The following is a 26121-nucleotide window of genomic DNA, read 5'->3' on the forward strand; positions in this document are numbered from 1 at the left end:
CAAGGATTCTTCAATATACGTAAATCAATCAATGTGATACACCATATTAACAAACTGAAGAAGAAAAACCGTATGATCATCTCAATAGATGCAGAAAAAGCTTTTGACAAAATTCAACACCCATTTATGATAAAAACTCTCCAGAAAGTGGGCACAGAGGGAACTTACCTCAACATAATAAGGCCATATATGACAAACCCACAGCAAACACCATTCTTTTTTTTTTTTCGGTACGTGGGCCTCTCACTCTTGTGGTCTCTCCCGTTGCAGAGCACAGGCTCCGGATGCGCAGGCTCAGCGGCCATGGCTCACGGGCCCAGCTGCTCTGCAGCACGTGGGATCTTCCTGGACCGGGGCACGAACCCGTGTCCCCTGCAACGGCAGGTGGACTCCCAACCACTGCACCACCAGGGAAGCCCCAAACATCATTCTTGATGGTGAAAAACTGAAAGCATTTGCTCTAAGATCAGGAACAAGACAAGAATGTCCACTCTCACCACTATTATTCAACATAGTTTTGGAAGTCCTAGCCATGGAAATCAGAGAAGAAAAATAAATAAAAGGAATACAAATTGGAAAAGAAGAAGTAACACTGTCACTCTTCGCAGATGACATGATACTATACCTAGAGAATCGTAAAGATGCCACCAGAAAACTACTAGAGCTAATCAATGAATTTGGTAAAGTTGCAGGATACAAAATTAATGCACAGAAATCTCTTGCATTTCTACACACTAATGATGAAAAATCTGAAAGGGAAATTAAGGAAACACTCCCGTTTACCACTGCACCAAAAAGAATAAAATACCTAGGAATAAACATACCTAGGGAGACAAAGACCTGTATGCAGAAAACTATGAGACACTGAAGAAAGATATTAAAGATGAAACAAACAGATGGAGAGATATACATGTTCTTGGATGGGAAGAATCAATACTGTGAAAATGACTATACTATCCAATGCAATCTACAGATTCAGTGCAATCCCTCTCAAATTACCAATGGCATTTTTTACAGAACTAGAACAAAAAATCGTAAAATCTGTATGGAGAAACAAAAGACCCCAAATAGCCAAAGCAGAACACCCCAATGTTCATTGCAGCACTATTTATAATAACCAGGACATGGAAGCAACCTAAATGCCCATCGACAGATGAATGGATAAAGAAGATGTGGTACATATATACAATGGAATATTACTCAGCCATAAAAAGGAACGAAATTGAGTCATTTGTAGAGACGTGGATGGATCTAGAGACTGTCATACAGAGTGAAGTAAGTCAGAAAGAGAAAAACAAATATCGTATATTAACGCATATATGTGGAACCTAGAAAAATGGTACAGATGAATTGGTTTGCAGGGCAGAAATTGAGACACAGATGCATAGAACAAACATATGGACACCATGGGGGGAACGTAGCTGGGGGGTGGGGTGGTGGTGTGATGAACTGGGAGATTGGGATTGACATGTATACACTGATGTGTATAAAATTGATGACTAATAAGAACCTGCTGTATAAAGAAACAAATAAAATAAAGTTCAAAAAAATAATAATAAATAAAAATAAAGAGATTAGAAGCAGTTGCTCTACTGACTTGCTCTATAAAAAAAAAAAAGAAAAAAGCATCCAAATTGGAAAGGAAGAAGTCACTGTCACTATTTGCAGATAACATGAGATTGTATATACAAAACCCTAAAGACATCACCAGAAAACTTTTAGAACTCATTAATGAATTCAGGAAAGTTGAAGGATACAAAAATTAATATACAGAAATCTGTTTCATTTCTATTCACTAATAACTAGCATAAAGGGGGAAAAAAGAGAAAACAATCCCATTTATAATTGCATCAACAAGAATAAAATAGCTAGGAGTAAATTTAACCAAGAAGGTGAAAGACCTATACTCTGAAAACTATAAGACACTGATGAAAGAAATTGATAATGACACAAATAAATGGAAAGATATACCATGATCATGGGTTGAAAATTAATACTGTTAAAATGTCCATACTATCCAAAGCAATCTACAAATTCAGTGCAATCCCTATCAAAATACCAACGGCATTTTTAACAGAACTAGAACAAATAATCCTAAAACTGGTAGGAACCACAAAAGACTCCAAATATCCAAAGAAGAACAAAGCCAGAGTTACTGTGCTCCCAGAGTTCAAACTATACTACAAAGCTATAGTAATCAGAATAGTATTGTACTAGCACAAAAACAGTCACATTGATCAATGGAACAGAACACAGCCCAGAAATAAGCCCATGCTTATAGTCAATTAATCTATGACAAAGGAGGCAAAAATATAAAGTGGAGAAAGATAGTCTCTTCAATAAATAGTGTTGGGAAAATTGGACAGCTACATGCAAAAGTATTAAATACCATATACAAAAATAAACTCAAAATGGGTTAAAGTCTTAAGAGCAAAACCTGAAACTATAAAACCCCTAGAAGAAAACATAGGCAATAAACACTTGACATTAGTCTTAGCAATGTCTTTTTGGATCTATCTCCTCAGGCAAAAGAAACAAAAGCAAGAATAAACAAATGGGACTAATCAAACTAAAAAGCTTTTGCACAGAGAAGGAAACCAACAACAAAACACAAAGGCAACCTACTGAGTGGGAAAAGATATCTGCAAATGATATATCAAATAAGGGGTTAATATCCAAAATATCCAAAGAACATACACAACTCAATATCAAAAAAACCAAGCAATCTGATTAAACAATAGGCAGAGGACTTGAATAGACATTTTTCCAGAGAAGACATACAGACGACCAACAGACACATGAAAAGATGCTCAATATCACTAACTATCAGGGAAATGCAAAACAAAATCACAGTGAGATATCACCTCACACCTGTCAGAATGGCCATTACCAAAAAGACAACAAAAAGCAAGTGTTGGCAAGGAGAAAAAAGGAACCCTCATACATTGTTGGTGGGAATGTACATTGGTACGGCCACGATGGAAAACAGTATGGAGCTGGCCCAAATAATAAAAATAGAACTACCAGAAGATCCAGCAATTCCACTCCTGGGTTTCTATCTGAAGAAAACAAAAATACTAATTTGAAAAGATATATGCACCCCTGTGTTCATTTCAGCATTATTTACAATAGCAAGTGTCCACCCATAGATAGGTAAAGAAGATGTGGTATGTATTCATGTATACAATGGAGTATTACTCAGCCATAAAACAGAATGAAATCTTGCCATATGCAACAACATAGATGGACCTAGGGGGTATTTTGCTAAGTGAAATAAGTCAGGCAAAGAAAGACAAAAACCAAATGATTTCACTTATATGTGGAATCCAAAAACCAAAACAAAACAAAACGGAAACAGACTCACAGATACAGAGAACAAACTGGTAGCTGCCAGAGGGGAGGGGAGTTGAGGAATGGATGAAATAGATGAAGGGGATTAAAAGGTACAAACTTCCAGTGACACAAAAAATAAGTTAAGGGGATATAATATAGTGTACAGCATGGGGAATACAGTCAATAATATTATAATAACTTTGTATGGTGACAAATGGTTACTATACTTATTGTGGAGATCATTTTGTAATGCATGTAAATGTTGAATCACTATGTTGTACACCTGAAACCAATACTGTATGTCAACTATACTTCAATAATGTTTTTAAAAAATAAAGAAAAACAAGAGATAAAAAATTGGTGGGGGTGGGGTAGCCGTGAGAGGCTGGCAGTCAGGTTAGTATTATGTTCAGTAAATATTATACTTCTTTTAGAGCTAAACGTAAGCAAATCAAAGAATACTATTCTCAAATTTTATAATCATTCTTAGTGCAATATATATCATTAACACGTAAATAATAAAAAATAAAAGAAAGCTATCTACTACACATGAATCCAAGTTCTGGTTCAGAAAACATGCAAGAGAGCTAGTAAAATAAGGACACCACAATTAGATTCAGTTTGGAGAGCCACATATGTACATACATACATCCTTTAGTATTTTTTTCCCTTTTCTTTTATTTAAGTTCAGAAATAGGTGAAAGAAACAAAAAGGAAAGAACGGGGGAGGGAGAGAAGAAGGTGTTGGGGAGAAAGGGAGTGAGGAAGGAAGGAAGGAAGGGAGGGAGGGACTGACGGACTAACAATGGTTCAAAGCAAAGAAGTAAAGACAATTTAAAACTCACAGAAACACAGAACTTAAACATAAATAAAATGTATGACGAAGTTACCTATAATAACAAGATCAAATTAAACAAGGAACTAAATTATAATTCTCAAAAAGTAGAATAAAGTTGAGATACAGTTTAGAATTTTTTTAAATAGGGAAAAAAATTCCAAATAGCAATTAATATTACAGACCCAGAAAAGTTAGGAATACTAGAATAGTGTACCCCAGAAGAAATATTTTTAAAAAATAGGTTATAAGCTTCTTAAGGTCAAAAACCATATTACATTCATCTCTTTATTCCCCACGATGTCTACACATAAGAGTTATTTAATACATTCTTTGAAGTGAATGATTCATTTGTATTATAGCTAAATGTTAATTCTCCCTAAAAGAATATACAAAAGCAGTGCTGCAGGAATCCAAAGTAGAGAGACCAGAAGTGGTTTTTCTATAGTTACAATATGACAGCAGAAGGAAAAAATTGGGGCTTCAAAAGTTTCTAAGGAAAGATAAGTTTAGATTCTTAAAGGAACTAATGTTGCCTAATATTAAAAAATGCTTAAGAATGCCAATAAAGGGCATCATACATCTGTTCTTTTTTAATAAGAGAGAACAGATTTTTGTTAAAGTAACAGCTTTCTGCAAAATATCACATTTTAAAAATATATTCACTAAGGTTATTCAAGAAGCACTTTTGAAAAGTTACTACCAGTCATACAAGTAGAAAGTATAGTAACCTGGCCTTCAGGCCAAAAAAAATTTTATAATTACTAGTAAGAAGTATAAATTATAGAAAAATTTAAACTGATTATGAAAGTAGGTGTTACACTGCAAGTATCTATGACTAATTTTCTTTTTTTTGGAAGCACAGCGTGGCTTGTGGGATCTTAGTTCTCTGACCAGGGGTTGAACTCGCACCCCGTGCAGTTGGAAGGGCAGAGTCCTAATCACTGGACCTCCAGGGAATTCTCTACGACTAATTTATTTTAATCATATTTAAACTTTTACATAACTTTTGATAGACTTTTACATTTATCAAAAGAGCAGGCTAATATTTCTATAAACCAGAATCCTACTTATAAAAGATGGGAAACAGTGGGATTCTTCCCACATACCTCCGCCAATTAGAATACCTAAAACTATTATGGCTTATTTAGCACCCATGGTCTTTGTGGATATTTATAAAAGAACTGACTTCTTGAAGTTCTAAATGTCACCCTAACTTTATAAACCAGGCTCCAATTCTGATGATTTATAAGAGTAGAAGCTAAATTTTTGTAAGTATATTCCATATAGCAACAAAAGCCTTACAAACTACAGGCATACCTCGTTTTATTTGCTTCATTTTATTGTACTTTGGGAATACTGAGTTTTTTCACAAAATGAATTTTACAAATTGAAGGTTTATGGCAACCCTGCATTGTCAGATGATGGTTAGCACTTTTTAGCAATAAAGTATTTTTTAATTAAGGTATGTACATTTTTTTAGACATAATGCTATTACACACTTAATAGACTACAGTATAGTGTAAACATAACTTTAATACACACTGGGAAACCAAAAAGTGTGTGTGACTCACTTTATTGCGATATTCACTTTATTGGGGTGGTCTGGAACCAAACCTGCAATATCTGAGGTATGCCTGTTATTTTATTATACTCTAGAGAAGAGAACAAAAAAGGAAGCCAATGCAAACTCAAAAATATCTTTTCACATGCCAGTCTTGGGCATACTTTATGTAACCACTTAAAATAATAACATAATAGTAATGGTTTCACTAGTAATCTGGCAATATAACCTCAAAAAGAAAGAGTTAATGTTATTATATAGCAGTAATTCAATTTTTTTTCTCATTTCTAAATTACATTTTTTTTCTTTCTAACAGTGTTACTTTAGAAGGAACTCAAGTTTGACAAAAATCTTCATTAAATTCCTCAAAAAATAAATCATAAAAATGTAAGAATTTTCGTAATAGCAGATATTCCAGGAGACTCTTATTTAAAGGGGGGGAAAAAACCTTACAAAATATTGGTGAAATCACTTAAATTTCAAAAGATTAAAACTAATTATATATTTAATCTCAAAAGATAATAACATCTTTACTCATCAACATATTTTTATAAAATCAAAATGAAATAAACTTATTGCCATCTATTTTAAGTCATATCCCAAATTACCAAATACAAATTAACATAAAAGCATCCTACATAAGTTTTTCACACCTCTATCACACTTTTGAACTCACTTGGATAAATATGGATCTTTCCAACAGCAGCAGGAGTTTCTACAAAGTTATTTACCTTGTCCAGGTCTTGCAGTTATAGTTGCTCCAGCAGATGGCGGCTCCAACTCCTGTCAAATACAATAATGTTATTACAGTGACCTACTACAATGTGCGATTTAAAATAAAATAGTAGTGCTATTATAGCCTTACCTTTGCTTTCTTTGAGTCTGGATCAAACCTTTCAAGAATTAATTTAGCTGTTTTATAAGTTTCTTTTTCCATGACTTCTTCAAGCTGCAAACAAAAATTTCCACAAGTTGTCACACTGTAAAACACACATACACTACTTACTTTTATAAGTCCTATTCAAAAAGTATTCAACTGCAAGGCTTAAAATAAACAGCACATAATATACCCAGATAGCATGAAAGACTTCCACATTCAAATAATTAAAATCCAGATTTTAAAATGGCTTCTAACCTCTAATATGTTACTTGTATTTAACAGCTTTACTGCAAGGAAATACCAAATATTGCTAATTGTTTACATATAATGAGGAGAATAATTACATGCACCAACTTCAATAATGGAATGTGCAAAAATCTATCAGCCATCATTATTGGAAGTTATTAGACATGACAAGCAAATGACAGGCAATTCCTCAGATTTATTTCCTCCTAGCACTTAATGCTATTAATTTAAAGAAGGTCGTTAGCCAAGAGCTTTACAAAATAAAATCTCTGTGCCAATTAACTGCTGTCAGCATCGATTTTAGATTATTTATTAGCAGAAGCAATTAGCTTGCTGCAAAATGCAGTGAAAACTCACTTAACTGGGAGAACAGCCATGCTCTCTCATGGAATTTGCTCAAATGACTTTAAAAGCTGAAGCTCCCCATTTTTTACTTAGATTCAAACAACTTTAGAGGGAAAAACTGAACATAATAAGAATTTAAGTAAAGATTTTACTGAGTTCTATGCTCACACTAGGGACTGTAATTAAAGCACTTCATTATTATAGAATTTTATTTACAATGCACTCAAGTCACTTTATGGCTTAATATGTGGGTTTAATTTAAAAAGTAATCACTAGTAAAAAAAAAAAAGTAATCACTAGTAAAGTATCATTTTAGCAGTTACAGCCCAATATCAGAAAAAGTTTAACTTTAGTACCAGACAGTCATAGTTATGACAAATAGCTAATATATAGAATAAAAATGCTTTTGCAAAACTTGGAAGAGGACCTTTTCCTTCTCAGTGACCACTGAGAGCCACTTAGATTCATTAAATGTCATGTTTATTCCAAAGGACATTTATTTTAAAATGCAAAGCAGAGAACATTTACCTAATTAAAATACAATTTAAAATATGCTGCCACAATAGTTAATAGATTCCTCATTAAAATCTCAATATAACACTTAAGAAGTGCTTAGATGAATGATTTACTAACCTTGGTTTAGTGAAACTAAAATATTTTTCTAATTATTTCAAAATTATGATAAATTCTCAAACAAGCAAGTTTAAATTTCTGATGTAAAGAAAATGTTTGTAACATTACTACTTTAGGGTTGGGGAAAAACTTGGGATGGGGACAGAGAGAGGGCATGATAGAATCTATCCCCAAATCAACATAATCTACATGAAACAGCAAAGAACTGAATCCCTGATCTCTACAAATTAATTTTTGATGGTCCAGACCAGTGCTGTAAAAATAGAACTACATGTAATGATGGAAGTGGTTTATATCTGCACAATAGAGTAGCTACAATGCCATATATGATAAATGATCCCTTAAAATATTGCTTGTGCAACTGAGGAACCCAACTGTAGCTACTTTTATTCCACTTTAAATAATGTAAACTTTAGAAGCTACATGGGTCTAGTGGCTACTGACTTGTACAGCACAATTCTAGAGTAAGACTATTGGTAGGTTTAAAAAGAAGATTAGATACAACTGTGATCTTTAAAACAATACACAAAAGTCAAAACTGAAATGCCATTTTATTAAACGATTGCCATTCCTAGTACATCATTCAGCAAGTATTCATGTTTATGTCTATGTACATGTAAAGTATCTTAAATAAAAACATTTTAAAAAGCAAAAGATACAAATCCTTTTTCTTTTGCATGTACTTTGAAAAATTCTTTTTTCACGTAATAGCTTAATTAACACATATATTCCTACTACATTTTAAGTGAATAATTTGTTTTATAAATAGGGAGACATCTGATCAGTGGGAAGAATACAAACTTGAAACCATGACATCAGAAAAGATCTGGGTTCAAAGTACATCTCCATTGTTAATTAGCTGTAGAAAGACTGAGCAAGTCTGTTAGCCTCAGTTTCTCCTTTTGTAGAGCATAAACATTAACACTTTCTCGTAGCACTGTTATGCAATTTAAATAATGTAGGAGAGTCTATAACAGTACCTAACACAAAAACGCATAATCTTCAATGATACCTCAGTTATTCAGAGTGGATCTGAAACAAGCAGTGTTTTCAAATACCCACCGTATTAATATCAGGATTCAGGAATGAGAAATTGAATTCTCAGAATTCCCTAAATTACAAATTACTCTGTATTCTTTCTAATATTTTACATATTTCAAATAATAATGAATGATGTAACAAAGAGTGAATTATTTTTCTGTGATATGAGTATACTAAAAGTTTAAAAGTTTTTTATTTAAAGAGAATAATAGGGACTTCCCTAGTGGTGCAGTGGTTAAGAACCCACCTGCCAATGCAGGGGACACGGGTTCGAGCCCTGGTCCGGGAAGATCCCACATGCCACAGAGCAACTAAGCCTGTGCGCCATAACTACTGAGTCTGTGTGCTGCAACAACTGAAGCCCGTGGGCCTAGAGCCCGTGCTCTGCAACAAGAGAAGCCACCGCAACGAGAAGCCCGCGCACCACAAGAGTAGCCCCTGCTCGCTGCAACTAGAGAAAGCTAGCGTGCAGCAATGAACACCCAACACAGCCAAAATTTTAAAAATAAAATAAATAAATTAAAGAAATAAAAATAAATAATAAACACATGGTTGCTTATTTATTATGAATCAACATTATTTTGGCAAGATTATATATTTTGAGAACATATAAAAATTATTTCTACCTGATATAGAATTTCATCATAGAGAATACTAAAAGAAGGGAACACTAACACAAAATAAACATCAATTTTTTTAATTTTGAAAGATAATTATACAATATTTAAATTATAACTCTTGAAATAAAATTTTAAAACACACAAAGCATTAATTGCCCTATCCAATACTCTTGATCCTTGTTTCATAACAAATATTCCAGATGTAGAAAAATGTCTTGTGTTTTGTACTGACTTTGGTCAAATTATTAAAAGAATCTTCAATTCATAGCTTTAAGGTACATGTTGCATTATTTAAACCCATATTTTTAAAATGATGAAAATACTGTCTGCTTATCCTGATTTTGTTTTGCTGTTGAAATCAATATTTTTTTACTAATTCAGATTTTAAATCATTTTCTGACTTTATATAGGAGTATTCTACAATAATAGTAACATCTCTCTCAGCATTTCTTCTGTTAAAGTATTTACAAAGATCTGTAGCCTACAGTGAATATTCAAACACTGGAAAACACCAGCAGATATTACTGGGTAATATAAAAATGTAACATGAAACTTCTAGTGAGGTTAACAGCCCCACACAGAATCACATGCTAAAATTGCCAATTTAAGGACTTATTTTGCTTCCAAAATTTATTTCATGGAATATCACTCACAGGATTTTGTATACAGTATTCTATATATATAAACTTATTAACATTTATTTGTAAGAATAAGTCACCATTAATAAGAGACAGGGCCCATAAAACAGACTTATGGCCACAAAAGCAAGACTGACTAATTAGATTGTGCCACTTCTCCTCTATGTGCTCCTGTCCTGTTGCCTAAAATGTCCACATTAACCTACAGCTCAGCATGTCAGCATTTCTTGCTCTTGCTTTCAACTGACACTAGTGGATTCTCCTGAACCAGTAACATTTGTAGTGATTGTTAAGTTTTAATTCTCAGAGAATTATAATAATTCTTTCCCAGGTTCCCAATTTCTCAACCGATTTTCCTCAGGACTTGGAAAAATATAAATTGCCTGAGAAATGCCAGAAAGGAATTACCACATAGAAACACCTGTACTATTCTGAAAAAAGCACAGCATTTTCATGAAGCCACTTAAAGAGGTCATTTTGACTCGAGTTTTGATGGATTTTGATTTTGAACTGTTTTGATGGGATGCTCATGGATACAAAGCAATTATCTATTGAATAGTGTTTTAAACTAAAAGTTAAAAAAAAAAAATGTGAGTGGCAAAATGTACATAACCAGACTTGGGAGGTTTTTTAGGTAACTAAAGATTAATTCCTAGCTTTATTTTAGTAAGTAAATACTTACATTAAGTTCTTAGATTTAAAACATTGTTTTAAAACATTTAAAACACTGTCACTCATTTTCCTTTCTAAGTAATTTAACTTTTTAATTAATTGATAATTCATGTTTATTGTTACAAATTACACTTTGACAAATTACAAATTACATTACAAATCTATCCAGATTAAAGAGAGGCATCCCTGAGGAAACCACCTTTAATAACAGCTCAAGTAGTAAATACAATTTACGTTCATTTTTTTAGTGAAAGAGAAGGGTTAGGAGTTGGGTACTTTTAAACTAATGGCTATTCTTCCTGCCGTCATTTTTAAAGCTATAAATGTAGTTAATAAACATCAAGGAACAAAATCAGTTTTGATTACATTTTGCTTTTGCTCAAAAGTAATGTCCCTTCTTTTTCCTCTCATTACCAGTACAATCATTAGCTAGCATTGTACTCCTTACAAATTCACCCTTAACACCTATTGTTCTAAACAAAGTATAACGCAAACAAAGCAGCTCTGTTAAGGGCTTGAGCAATAAAGGCAAGGGACTAGTTCCCAACAGCAACAGTATTGAAACCAGAAACAATCAAGTCAATGCAAATTGTGTTCCCTAATTAACAAAATGAGTTAAAGCAGCCAACTTATTTTTCTTTAATTATACATTCAAGAGAAATGCCATACTGAAGTATTCTGTAATATTGATGTCTCATGAACCATTTAGATATACAAAACTATTGAACCTTGAACTGAGTTTCCCAACTGTCAGACCTAGATGGAGCAGCGTTTATGTTGTGATTCCATCAAGGGCTAGTAAAGAAGTAAATAGCTTGGTTTGTCCTGTCAAAGAATTTTCTAAGTCTGTTCTGTTACTCTACTGAGAGTTCTTCACCAATCATATGTTCTCTAAGATTCTGTTTTCTATTCATGTGATGCCACTGACATTGAATCAGCTTCTCATCACTTAGAATTTTTTTATTTTCTCCTTTTTTTCTCTCTTTTTTCTTTTGTCTTCCTCCTTGTCTTATCTACTTTAATCAATATTTCTCCATTTTGGTACAACAAGTGAGGCTTGGCTACCAGCTCTTCTTTTTTTATCACATCAGCAAACCAAACCAATCATATCACAACTTCTATATTATTGAGAACCATCAGTATTTCCTCACTTTTAATTTCTGGCTGTTCCATAATGTGTAGAATGCCAGAAATATAATAAGATACAATGGAAACATTTCTACGTTTCAATTTAGGACCATCAAAAATATCAATGCAATTTTTTTTTTTTTTTTTTTTGCGGTACGCGGGCCTCTCACTGTTGTGGCCTCTCCCATTGCGGAACACAGGCTCCGGACGCGTAGGCCCAGTGGCCATGGCTCACAGGCCTAGCTGCTCCACAGCATGTGGGATCTTCCTGGACCGGGGCACGAACCCATGTCCCCTGCAACGGCAGGCAGACTCTCAACCACTGCGCCACCAGGGAAGCCCTCAATGCAATTTTGATAAATACCTCACAGAATACTGAAGAGGCATCAAATAAAAAAGATAAGGAATCCTTTCAGAATTAAGGTTTCTTTATTTTTCAAGTACTTAAATCCCTCAGGACCGTGTCTTTTCTTACCAATTCACAGAACAATTTTTAACATTAATCTTAACCTTCATAATTTTTATTAGTTTCATCCATAATTGTTACTCATTATGTTAGACTAAAATACATTAAATTGATTTTGCATCTGATCAAATTTCATTAAGTTTCCATATAACATGATACTCCTATCAATTATCATTTTTATACTTCAAAAATAATTACATGAAAAAAGTATATGTAAATTCAAGCCAAACACCAAGTTCAACCCACTTATTAAAAACTATTACAGGGCTTCCCTGGTGGCGCAGTGGTTGGGAGTCCGTCTGCCGATGCTGGGGACACGGGTTCGTGCCCCGGTCCGGGAAGATCCCACATGCCATGGAGCGGCTGGGCCCGTGAGCCATAGCCACTGAGCCTGCCCGTCCGGAGCCTGTGCTCCGCAACGGGAGAGGCCACAACAGTGAGAGGCCCACGTACCGCAAAAAAAACCCCAAAAAAACTATTACATATCAACCTCTAAACATCTAGAGTCCTTCCTCTCTCTTGATCCTCCTCTTTCCAACCCATCTGAAGGATGCATTTAACTGGCCCCACAACAGACACCCATGTGATCAGAACTACTGATAGAAAATGAAAGAAACCAAAGAAAAAATACTCTCTTTCTCTCTCCCCAGTTTTCTTTGGCCCTTTTTTTTTTTTTTGCATGTTAAATTTGTTTTTTACAACCAATCTTCTTGATTCCCTCTCTCCTCGCTTTATTAGTCAAGAAAATCTGAGAACTGACATATGATGTTTGGTGTTTTTTTGGCCCTAATAATAAATCTGGATACCCACTTTTTACCACTCTGCCTCATTTAGTCCTCCAAAATGATTCATTTACTTACTTCTCAGCTTCCAACTGACATAGACACTCAGACTCTCAAAAGTTCATCTAACTACTTTTTCCTGTCGATCATTATTAACTAGCAAAAATATTCATAACTTAGCTTCACCATTAAACTGTTATCTAAAAACATACTTGTTCCTTGGAGAGTCATTACTTACAACATATAAACATTAATTATTCAGTTCTGAATGTATTAGTTTTATATAAATTAACTTAAATAAAAGTTAACTTACTATTTTTTTCTTCTGGGATTTTAAATCATCCAATGCTTCATCTAGAAAACAAGATTTAAACCAAAACTAAATCAGATATTAAGATACAAGAAAAAAAATCATGTCAAATAATATACATTAAGCAACTGCAAGAAAACAGTCTCATTTTAGAATTTCTCACAGATGTGTACAGACAGAAGTCATCTCAATTTTTACCCATATATATTTTATATGTTTGCTTATATTAGATATTACAAGCTCAGGAGTGGAAAAATGGACTTTACATAGAATAAAACATGTTTCCAAATTTTAAAAGATACATATTTTTTAAATGTTTTCAGAAATATTACTTTTTATTATTTCTCCTTCAACATCCCACCCACATTAATTTACAAAATTAAAACCAATTATTTTTTTATACATTGGTAATAAAAATGTTCTCTTTATTTATGAATAAAGAAGTACATATTTTATTAAGTTATTTGATCTTCAAGATATTGAGCACTAATAAAGAAACCTTTGAAAATCTATAGTATTATATACCTGAAGAGGGACTTGGAAAGGAAGAGGATACTAATTACTTTTCAAAATTAAACTTTTCCAAGATTTGCCTGTTTAGTTAGGTTGCATTGTTAGAACATAAAGAATCATTTCAAATGATATAATTTATGAATGTCAATATCTGCTTTACACATTTATTTTAGATTTCTAGTTTTTCTCTAGAAATACTGAACTAGTATAAATAAGAATACTATTCCAGATGCAAAGAAGACTTATAACTTGATTTAAACATTTTACCAAATAGAATTCAAATAATTGTTCTTAATGTTTAATTAAATTTACAAATAAAATTATCTTTTCATTGAAGTTCTGGAGTAGCAAACATCTGAATACCCAATTCAAAAGTACTATTTACGTAAAAATCCAAAAAATACAAACTTATGAAAAGATGATTTTACTATATATTTTTTTCAAAGTGTTCTAGCAGACTTATTACTGAAAGGGGAAAAAAACTGCTGACCTCTTTGAAGAGAATAGTCATCTTTAGTTAGATAAGACCAAGCCAAATATCTAACCTTTAATGCAGAGATCAGCAAACTTTTCCTATAAAGGGCCAGATAGTAAATATTTTAGGCTTTATGGGCCAAAAGGCAAAATTAGGTGAGCACTTTTAAAGGAGTAAACAAATTTCCACAAAACTTTCATTGACATAATTCAAATATAATAATAATTGAGTTCAATTTTTTGTAACATAGGTCTACCAATAAAAAGAATGGAATCTGGAGGGGTAGGTGGGGGATAACATTTCACTTGAGATTCAAAATTAGTGCCCCCCATCCTCAAAATTGATCACAAATGTCAATCTGTTAGTTTATCTGTAATGAGATTTCAGACATTTTATTTCTGAAAAATTTTTTTCAGATAGGTGCTGCTAAATATTGAAATCAATCCACAATCACATGATTTTAATTGAGCATATTCATTGTGTGAAAGGCATTTATAAAATTCTTTAGATTCTTTTCTTGATATTTGCCTTTTATCATGTCATTGCAAATTAATCACTTCCAGTTAAAGGGATTTTGAAATACGGAAATTTCCTTTGTACTTGCATGAGGTCTGAAAAACACTGCTGGAATCGTAGTTTGAGCTCAGATAATGTATCTGCTGCAAATCGGGGTGGGAATGGAGATCTTGTTTCTTAACTTCTCATAGCACTTTTAAAAAAATTACCTTTCGTCATCAAAAGCAAATTGTTATTTGCTTTTCTAAATCACTTTATAGCAGTATAGGTTTCACATATAAAGACTGCCTTGTCTCGTACTCTTAGGCTGAATTCATTAAGAACCATTATCAAGTCTGCAGCAAAATCTAATTTCCAAAGCAGTTCATTCATAATGGTTGAAGGTGGTTCTTCTCATTCAGAAACATTTTAGTCTTGGCTCTGAGCTCAAAACATCACAATAAAAGTTTACTACTACTACTAATCCATCCAACTGCTTGTATTTCTGATAAAAGTTCACATAATTGATGACGATTAAGTCCATTGCTGTTGAATAACACAGTGGATAACCACAGAATTTAAACACCTTACAGTTTCATGAGCTTTGTAAATTAATCCACTAAGCCTCTTTCTGCTTCACACATATTTTTACCACCAACAGTTGTAAATACATCTCAGTAAATTCCACTTCAGGTTGTACTAAATTAGTGTTTTTTCAACTTCTTTTTTAAAAATATTCTCTCCCAGAGTGTTCTACACAGACTGTTGACAGAGGCTAATTCTTTAGTCATTTCAAGTTCAGTACTGACTTCTGAAATAAATTACAATTGAGCTGTATCAGTAACATCTGTCAACTCATCAAGAGTCAATGACAGGGAATTCCCTGGCACTCCAGTGGTTAGGACTCGGCACTTTCACTGTGGTGGCCCGTGTTCAAGCCCTGGTCAGGGAACTAAGATCCTGCAAGCCTCGCAGCATGGCCAAAAAACAAAAAAAAGAGCCAATGACAATCACTTGAAATAATTTTTTTTAAATGATCTTGTTTTTAAGTTAATTATGTTGCTTCCAGTGTTCTTAGTTCTTCAAGCAATTGTTCTTTCTAAAAAGGCTACTAGCCAAGCAAGTATTTTCTCTAAACACATTTTTTCAGCTGCTGCAATTACACAATTTAATTAACTCACCATTGGTAAATAGCTTTCTTTGCTTCACAAATAAGCCACTCAGAAACTTACTTTGAAGTTCCATTTTCACTTTTTATTTTTATGAAGAAATTCTGCTATGATGAGATATTCCATTTAAAATTTTCTAGGGACTTCCCTGGTGGCGCCTGACGATGCAGGGGACACGGGTTCGTGCCCCGGTCCAGGAGGATCCCACATGCCGCGGAGCGGCTGGGCCCGTGAGCCATGGGGGCTGAGCCTGCGCATCCGGGGCTGTGCTCCGCAACGGGAGAGGCCACAGCAGTGAGAGGCCCGTGTACCGCAAAAAAACAAAAAAAAAACAAAAGTTCTAATTTTTCTAACATTGCTTTTCTGTGCATTGGGAGTATCATGATGAGTACGTTGCATGATAGTCAATGTATATTTGTATTCTTTTAGTACATTTATAATGGCATTGCATAATAAGCACAATGCTTTGTGTTTTGATAATAAAATAGTCCACAATCCATTGTGCCTTAAAAGTGCAACATTCAGGGCTTCCCTGGTGGCACAGTGGTTGAGAGTCCGCCTGCCGATGCAGGGGACAGGGGTTCGTGCCCCGGTCCGGGAAGATCCCACATGCCGCGGAGCGGCTGGACCCGTGAGCCATGGCCGCTGAGCCTGCGCATCCGGAGCCTGTGCTCTGCAACGGGAGAGGCCACAACAGTGAGAGGCCTGCGTACCGTAAAAAAAAAAAAAAAGTGCAACATTCAAAGTCCAATTTTCTCTTCTTGTTTTTACATAATGAGTGTACATTGGTAATAATAAATAGTCACAATACAGCAATATACATGGCACGTGAAATGCTGTCAAATTATAACAGCGTCACTGTGATTTGTTGTGCATCCTACAATAGGCTGAAATGTTGAGAGCACCATACAGTCTGTCACAACTACTCAATTTTGCCATCATTGAATGAAAGTAGCTACAGATAACATATAAATGAATGGACGTGGCTGTGTTCCAATAAAACAGAAATTTGAACTTCATTCAAATTTAACATGTCACAAAATATTACTCTTTGAATTTTTTCAATAATTTAAAAATGTAAAAACCATTGTTAGTTAGCTCATGAGATGTACAAGGTGGTGGGCAGGACTTGGCTCACAGGCTGTAGTTTGCCAATCCTTACTTGAATCTATACTAGGTCCAACTTGTAAAACAAAGGAAATACAACTAACAGAACAAAAAGCAAGACATGATCAGTAGCTTCAGACTTAAAATATATATATATATGTATATATATATATATATACACACACACACATAAATATATATGGTACCTAACTTTATGCTAAAAAGAAGTGTAAAACTGCAAGACAATCTCTTATGAAGTCTATTTTATCTACATGCAATACCTATGCAAATGAATTCGTACAATTTTTTTTAATGAAAGGATCTGTAAAATAAAAATTTAAAGCAAAAAAACTCCCTTATATAATAAGCATGTCCTAATGTGCCTACTTGCAAGTCAAAATATTCACACATTTTCCTTAGAGAAGTGTTTCCAAGGGCTCTTTTAAAATAAATTTTCTTATATCTTTCACTATTTTGTTGGTTCCATGAGGTCCAAGATCATATTTGTTTTAAACTTCTTCCTGTCTTCCCAGCATCTACTATATTACTAAATATCACTGGAAACAATGCCATAAGCTTAATTTCTCTAATCTGATTAAAAGTATCAGTATTTTTTAAAACCACAGCAAACATCATACTTAATGGTAAAAATTAAAAGCTTTTGCACCAAAATCAGGTGCTAGACAAAGATACCTGCTATTCCCACTTCAACTCAATATTATACTGGGTCCTAACCCATTAAACAAGGCAAGTAAAATTTTAAAGGCAAGAAAAATAAAAAATAATAGGAATTGGAAAAGAAAAATCAGTACCATCAGCCCACATGTCTGTAACACTTTACAATTTTTATATGCTTTCACACATAATATTATCAGTTAAAACTCATAACAGTCTTGCCAAAACAAATATTTGTTTCTAGTTTATAAACTAGCAAACTGGGGTTCAGAGGACTTAACCTTATTTGTAGGACAAAAAGATGGCTAGTGTGGCTGGAGCAAAGGTAAAAAAAGGAGAGTGGAAAGAGATGAAGTTAGAGAAATAGACATAAGCCAGAAAGTTGGGGTTAAGGTCAGATTTTACTCTGGTTGCAATGGGAAGCCACTAGAAGAATTTAAGTAGGAGAGATACAAGATCTGATTTATACCTTAAAAATAGACTAGTTAGGAAACCACAGCAATAGTGCCAGCAACAGATGATGATGACCTGAATTAGAATTGCAGTAGTAGTAAAGAAAGTTATAAGTGGTCATTTTCAAGATAATTTTGGAGGTAAAAATGAGAGAACTTTGAAGGGGAGGGAGAAATGCATTGTAAATTAAAGGGAATATGGAGTCAGGATGGGATTTTTCCCCCAGATGATTGTATTGAGACAGGATTATATGCCAAATAGGGACAAGCCAATACAAATAGATAATGCAAAAGAGATGCAGGTAGGGATAACTATAAGAGCAAACAAAGTTCATGAAATGGTCAGAGTATCTAGAATCCAGAGCATAAATGAAAGGCTTAGCCAGAGATGGGATCAAGGTCAGTCTTCCAAATTACCATGATGGATGACAGCATACTGAGTAACAGATGGGGCTAACTCTATGTTTTTGGTGGTAGAGATAGCGCTCACCTGTTTACATCTATTTTCTTCATGAAGTGAGACTATCAGGTCAGAGTGGCCAGGTAGATTTTGTGAAGTTTTGTTTATTTGTGGCTTCTGAATTTTTATTTGGTTGGTTGGTTTTATTTTGGTTTGGTTTGGTTTTGGTTTTGGGGTTTTGGTATGGTGGTGGGTATTAGTGATTTGAGGAGAAATACAGTGTCAAATAATACTCTCAAAGAGAAAAAAGTAAATTTACTAGGGAACTATAATAGGGTTTTGTAGCAGTGTTGAGTGTACATTTGGTATTTGCAATCATAGATTTAAAGTGAGTCTAGTCAGCATGTTGTATGATTTTCCTCTAACAAATCTAGTTTTCCTGATGCAGATATAGACTAAGCACATAAATGTCTTTAACCAGGATATGGTTTCTCCAGTCACAGATTAAGCATATAACTGTATTTAAACAAGGTATGGTTTGCCAGACAAGCAGAATGGGAAAGAGAGGCAAAGGAGTCAAGGGTGTCTAAAAGGGATGGTCATTGGTCTAGATCACAGAACCTTAACTGGGTCAAAGATAAGTTATACATGAGGAGGGCAGTTTGAAAGTCATGTATCTGTGTGAACCTTGCTTGGATCCTGAGTCAAACAAACAAAATATTTTTTAAAGCAAATGACATTTGTAAGATAACTGGAAATCTATTATTTTTATATTTAATATTTTATAATTTTAAGAATTCTTTTTTAAGTATAATAATGTACATTGTTTACACATTTTTAAAGTACATTATGGATAGATATATCTGGGATATACTTCAAAATAACAGAGATGGAGAAGTGGGTGGGGGTAAAAATGAAATAAGATTGACCAGGAGTTGATGATTGTTTAGGTTGTGTGATAGGTAATATGAGTGTTCATTATACTATTCAGTCTACTTTTGTATATGCTTGAAATATTCTATAATGAAAAGTTAAAACAAGAAAAAAAGTCACATGTAAAGTTCATTTAAAATGAAATTTGCATATCTTGGGTTAATTAGAACTCATAGTTTTAAGACCTGAATGTCTTTAAAATCTGCACATACACAGAATACAGGAAAATTGTCATAATTTACATACATATTGTATTTACATACAATAAAAGCAAAAGCCTAGGGGCTGTGAGCCTGAAGAGAATGATGCAATTAATAGAATAAATCAAAAGATGTTTAACTATATTTTACTCCATAATAACATGCTTTCTATAAAGATAATTTAATAAATATAATTTCTCTTCATTTAAAGAAATGAATTGTTTTGTGTATTGTGTAAAAAAAAATTCTAAATGGACAAGACAGAAATAACACAACAGAAAAACAGAACCAGTTTGATCATTCATAACCTTTCTTATACTTTACAGTAAACAGCTCTTCAATATTTACCACGTTGTCATTTCAATATACCATTTCACAACCTGTTATTCAATTACAAACTAATGTACCATAAGATAGGTTTTTTAATGTATTTATAAAAACTTCAAAATTAAACTTACTATTTCTTTCTGTTCTCTTGGAAAAGAAGAAAATAAGCACCGTTCTTATGCTCCAGATGCTATAGAACAAGCAAAATTCAAAAACAAAAACCATCATTAGGATACATGAATTAGAAGCCACATAAAATGAAAACAAACACACATTTCCAATTAGAGTTAGGGACATTGTATCCCTTTGTATTTTGAAAATCAAAAAGCACTCCTTTCTTTCAGAATCCACCAGAAGTTTACCTGTGCTTTCAAAGGAGTTCTCAGTCTAAAATCCATGGACCTCCTGAGAGTCCCTCCAAATTGTGAAATTGCCTTTGTGTGCATAAGTGCATTTCTCTGGAGAGACCATTACCCTCATCATTCTCAAAGGAGTCTATGAATCCTCCAAAAGATTAAGAACAAATTAAAAAAATTCCTTCTTACTAGGTAAGCATCAACTCTAAAACTTTATCTATTCCCATACGTTAGGGAAAAACATGTTTTACAAATCCAAACCATTATACAAATGTAAGATGCTACTCCTTCCCTGGTTTTTTGTGTTTTTTTTTGCGGTACGTGGGCCTCTCACTGTTGTGGCCTCTCCCGTTGCGAAGCACAGGCTCCGGACACGCAGGCTCAGCGGCCACGGCTCACAGGCCCAGCCGCTCCGCAGCATGTGGGATCTTCCCGGACCAGGGCACGAACCCGTGTCCCCTGCATCGGAAGGCGGACTCTCAACCACTGCGCCACCAGGGAAGCCCTTTCCCTGTTATTTAATATTAGAGGGATCTTCTCTACTAAATAGGATAAGCTATCTGGAGAAAAAATAAAATCTTACCATCAAGTAAATAACTGATAAGTAAATTTAGCTAAACATCGCCTTTCAAAGATTTTATGAAGGTAATTCTTTAGGCCTTGCATTAGTAAGTCGTCAAATGATACTAAAAGAATTAAAAGAAAATCAAAGAATGATCCTAATCACAAACTTGTCCAGGTCATCTCTTAAATTCAATGTAAGTTAAAACAAAAATCCCTTCTCCATAGAGCATGGCCGAATAAGTATACAAACATTATCCATCATTTTATAAAAGAAATACATTGTATCTAAATGCAAATTCAGATAATAGGTATGAAAATTAGTTCTTCACTCTGAAATATATCATTGCTATTCTTAGGAATTAGCCTGCAAGGTCATCACCAGTGAACCCTGTCTCCTGGTATTCATAACTTTATGTAGTTCTCTCTCAACAGTGTTGGTCTGTGTGACCAATAGCATGTCACTTCAAGATTAGGTTATAAAAATATGCAGTTTCCATCTCAGGCCTCTTCTTCCACTTGCTTTCCTTCTCTCTCTTGGATTATTCGCTCTGAGAGAAGCTGCTATGACATGAGGACATTCAGGGAACTCCACAGAAAAGCCCATTTGGTGAGGAACCGAGGTCTCTGGCAAACAGCCAGTGAGGAGCTGATGCCTGCCAACAACTGCATGTGTGAGCTTAGAAGTAAATTCTCCAGCCTTAGGTAAGCCTTGAGATGACTATAGGCCCAGCCAATAGCTTAACTGCAATTTATATATGAAAAAAGACCCTGGGCCAGAACCATCAGCTAAGCTGCTCCCATATTCTGTCCCTGAAGAACTGTGAGAGAGAATAAACATTTGTTGTTTTAAGCTACTAAGCTCTGGGGCAACTTGTTACATAGCAATAGATAACTTGTACATGTTTTGGGGGTTGTTTGTTTATTTATTTATTTTTGGCTGCGTTGGGTCTTGGTTGCTGCACGCGGGCTTTCTCTAGTTGCGGTGAGCAGGGGTTACTCTTTGTTGTGGTGCGCAGGCTTCTCGTTGCAGTGGCTCCTCTTGCTGTGGAGGACAGGCTCTAGGCACACGGGCTTCAGTAGTTGTGGTGCATGGGCTCAGTAGTTGTGGCTCATGGGTTCTAGAGTGCAGGCTCAGTAGTTGTGGCGCACAGGCTTAGTTGCTCCTTGGCATGTGGGATCTTCCTGGACCAGGGCTCCAACCCATGTCCCCTGCATTGGCAGGCGGGTTCTTAACCATTGTGCCACCAGTGAAGCCCCTACATGTTTTTACATGGTGATGATTTATTTTTATGATATGAAAATACCAAAATAACCAGTACCAGATTCCTACATGGTACTTGGACAACTACCTAAGCACTAAAAAGAAGACACTGGTCATTGTCCTTACCAAGGGAAGGGAGATGAGAAAAGAGGTTAAACATACAGCTCACAACCCAAAATGATCCTACAACAGTAGAAAAGTCCCATAATATTTCCCCATTGCAAACCCCCTGAAACAGTGGCAAGCTGAGAGATGATTTAGGAAAAAAAGTATAGGGAAAGAAAACTGAGAACACAAGAGAAGGAGTTGCAGAGATAATGACTAAAATTCTGAAGAAAATCAGTAAATTTTCTTAAATGGTATATTTTTTTAAAGCATATATAATTTTCGAAGTGTAAAAAGTACAAGAATGGAAATATTCTCCCTTACTTCACAATAAAACTCACTAACTTCCCTTTGTGGACAACAAATTCTTCTTTTGGTTTTTATCAGAACTACTGGTGGAGAAAATGAGCTATCAAATAATACACATTTCTAAGTGTCAAGCCTTCAAGACTTGAAAAGGTAGAATATAATAGAGTTAGTTATTCCTTAAGGCTAAATTAAATGAAATTCTTTTACATAAGTCTTTAAAATAAAATTTAGGAAAAGAATTAAAGTACTTCAGGAATATGTGTTCTACTTATCCCAACAAAGATGTTGCTCTCCCAATAATTAAATATAATTTATGAAAATACAGCAACATGTTTTGTGAAGATATTAAAGATATTACTATTGACTCCTACTTTGAGAATACTGGCATAATCTCCATTTCCCCCTTCTCTTCGTAGAAATCATCCAAACAGCAAGGAGACAAAAACAAAAACACAAATTCCTTTTCTGATAAAATTAAGATAAGCTAAAACTCAACCCTCAAAATATCTGGAAGTGTTCTCCAAAACAATGGAGATCATGCAAGGGCTCGAAAGAGTAAAAGCAGAGAAGGAAAACTGCTTATCTCACTAAAAGGTAGGAAGATAAACTTCTCAAAGTGCAAAGCCTAAAACTCATGTTTATTACAGTGAGAATAAGATACACACGCTACAGGCAGAAACTCCTAAGTTTGGTTCCAACAATGAAACTGAAAAGGCAGGGCTTGAAAAGAAATCACTCAGAAATGCCCTATTTACAAAGAATATTCTGTTTCTATGGCAGCAGGGGAGAAAAGTTTTGTACTATGAAAAATTTTATACACAGTTGCCTAACTCTGTTGGCTGGAGAAGGATAAAAGCTGAACAAACTAACATACTAAATCCTGGATCGTAAGGAAAATTCTAGATAGCCTAAATGTAGGAAGACTTGCCTCTATACTCTCACATAAACCTCTTACAAATAACTGGGTCAAAGCAAAGTAAACATACCACATAGCTAGAGATTTTCTATTTAAGGTATAAAAACCAAAAGCAAAATAGAAAATTAGTTTCAAAACTTAGACCAACATCTTTCATCTCAATGAATGTAAATGAGCTAAACTCACTAGAGCAAAAGAAAAAGACTTTCAGACTGGATCATAAAATAAAAACCAACCCTATAATGTAAACTGACACCTAAAACTGTTTTTGAAGGTTGAAACTAAAACAATGGGCAAAAAATATAGTAGGCAAATACACACAAAATAAAGGTTGTGATCTTAATATGCCACAAGACTGAATTCAAGACTACACCCCCACCAAAAAAAGCTTTAAACTAGAAAAAGAAGGTCATTTTATAGTATTAAAAAGGATGCAGTTTCTTTCCAACAAATAGAGCTGGAGCAACTGCACATCCACAGGCAGAAGAAAGAAAGAAAGAGAGAGAGGGAGGGAGGGAGAGAGGGAGAGAGGGAGAGGGAGAGGGAGAGAGGATGGATCTCAATGTGAACCTCACATCTTATATAAAAAATTGGCTCAAAATGGCTTATGAACTTAAATGTAAAATGTTAGAAGGAAAAAAGCATAGCAAAAAATAAAGAAGAAAGTCTTCAGGACCTATAGATACAGAGGGGTTCTTAACAACAAAAGCACAATCCATAAAAGGAAAAATTTAAATAATAAATTTGGCTCTGTGAAAAACCCTTTATAAGGATGAAAACCCAAATTACAGACTGAAAAAAAAAATCTGCAAACCACATATCCAGCAAAGAACTTGTATCTACAATATATAAAGAACTCTCAAAACTCAACAGTAAAAAGACTAATTATCCAATTAGAAAATTAGACAGCAGACCTGAATAGACATTTCAATGATGAAAAGATACAGATGGAAAATAAGCACATGAAAAGATGTGCAGCATCACAGCCATCAGGGAAATGTAAATTAAAACCACAATGAGGGCTTCCCTGGTGGTGCAGGTGGTTGGGAATCTACCTGCCAAGGCAGGGTACATGGGTTTGAGCCCTGGTCTGGGAGGATCCCACATGCCACGGAGCAACTGAGCCTGTGTGCCACAGCTGCTGAGCCTGCGCTCTAGAGCCCGCGAGGCACAACTGCTGAGCCCGCGTGCTGCTGCCACTGAAGCCCACGTGCCTGGAGCCCGTGCTCCGCAGCAAGAGAGGCCACCGCACTGAGAAGCCCATGCACCGCAATGAAGGGTAGCCCCCGCTGGGCGCAACTAGAGAAAGCCCACGTGCAGCAATGAAGGCCCAACGCACCCAAAAATAAATAAATAAATATTAAAAAAAAAACCACAATGAGCTATCAATACACACCTATCAGAATGATCAAATCACAAAATAGTGATAATACCAAATGTTGCCAAGGATGCAGAGAAACAAGATCACTCAAACATCACTAGTGGAAATATAAAATGGTACCTCTACTCTGAAAAAAGGTTTAGCAGTTTCTTATAAAAGTAAACATGTACTTACAAGCGCCTCAGATATTACACTCTTGGGCATATACCCCAGAGAAATAAAAACTTACATTCAGACAAAAACCTGTACACAAATATTCATGGCAGTCTCATTTGTTAGAGCCAGAAACTGGAAACCATCCTAATGTCCTTTAACAGGTGTATGGCTAAACAAACTGTGCTACATTAATGCCATGAAATACTACTCAGCAATAAAAAGTAATTACTGTTACACTTAACATCTTGGATGTATCTCAAGAATATGCTGAGTTTAAAAAGCCAACTTCAAAAGGTTACATACTATGTGATCCCATTTTATAACATTCTTGAAATAAAATTATAGAGATGGAAAACAGATGGGGTGGAAGGGGTTAGGAACGGGGCATGTGGAAGAGGGTTGGTATGACTGCAAAGGGGTAGCAAAAAGGAACTCTGTGAACAATTCTGGATCTAAATTGTGGGGTACTTACATGAAGCCACACATATGATAAAACTGCATAGAAATATAAAACACATACACACAAATGAGTGTATGGAAAACTAGTGAAATCTGAATATGCTCAATGAATTGAACCAGTGCCTATTTCCTGTTGTGATATTTAATTGTAGTCATGCAAGATGTTACCACTGGGGAAGGCTAGGTGAAGGGTACACAGGACCTGCTTGTACATCTGTTTTCTCCAATTTCCTGTGAATCTATAATTATTTCAAGATTAAAAAGTATTTTTTAAAGGATGTGCCTACAATGAAGATATTACAAGAATATTTACTCATCAAATAGAAAAGCATAACATTCATAAAGCAAAACTAAAGGAAATATAGGGAAAAGTAG

The 26121-nt window shown here is 34.6% G+C and overlaps 1 protein-coding gene across 2 annotated transcripts in view; it reads right to left on the reverse strand.

Annotated features, from left to right (window-relative positions):
• Window positions 1-26121, reverse strand: part of LNPK (lunapark, ER junction formation factor) — a 79986-nt gene that overhangs the window by 37020 nt on the left and 16845 nt on the right. The window contains exons 1-5 of one of the 2 annotated variants that reach the window (XM_024732823.1): window positions 20602-20642; window positions 20371-20429; window positions 13497-13537; window positions 6598-6681; window positions 6464-6515 (exon numbers count right to left, since the gene is read on the reverse strand). In XM_024732823.1, coding sequence (XP_024588591.1) covers window positions 6464-6515; window positions 6598-6669 — 124 coding nt within the window. In that variant the 5' untranslated portion in view covers window positions 6670-6681; window positions 13497-13537; window positions 20371-20429; window positions 20602-20642. Of the gene's footprint in view, window positions 1-6463; window positions 6516-6597; window positions 6682-13496; window positions 13538-20370; window positions 20430-20601; window positions 20643-26121 lie in introns of those variants that run through there. The other variant, XM_024732822.1, reaches the window with a different exon arrangement.

The sequence above is a fragment of the Neophocaena asiaeorientalis genome, unplaced genomic scaffold (genome assembly GCF_003031525.2).
Source record: "Neophocaena asiaeorientalis asiaeorientalis breed wild unplaced genomic scaffold, Neophocaena_asiaeorientalis_V1.1 scaffold96, whole genome shotgun sequence".
Lineage (NCBI taxonomy): Eukaryota > Metazoa > Chordata > Mammalia > Artiodactyla > Phocoenidae > Neophocaena > Neophocaena asiaeorientalis.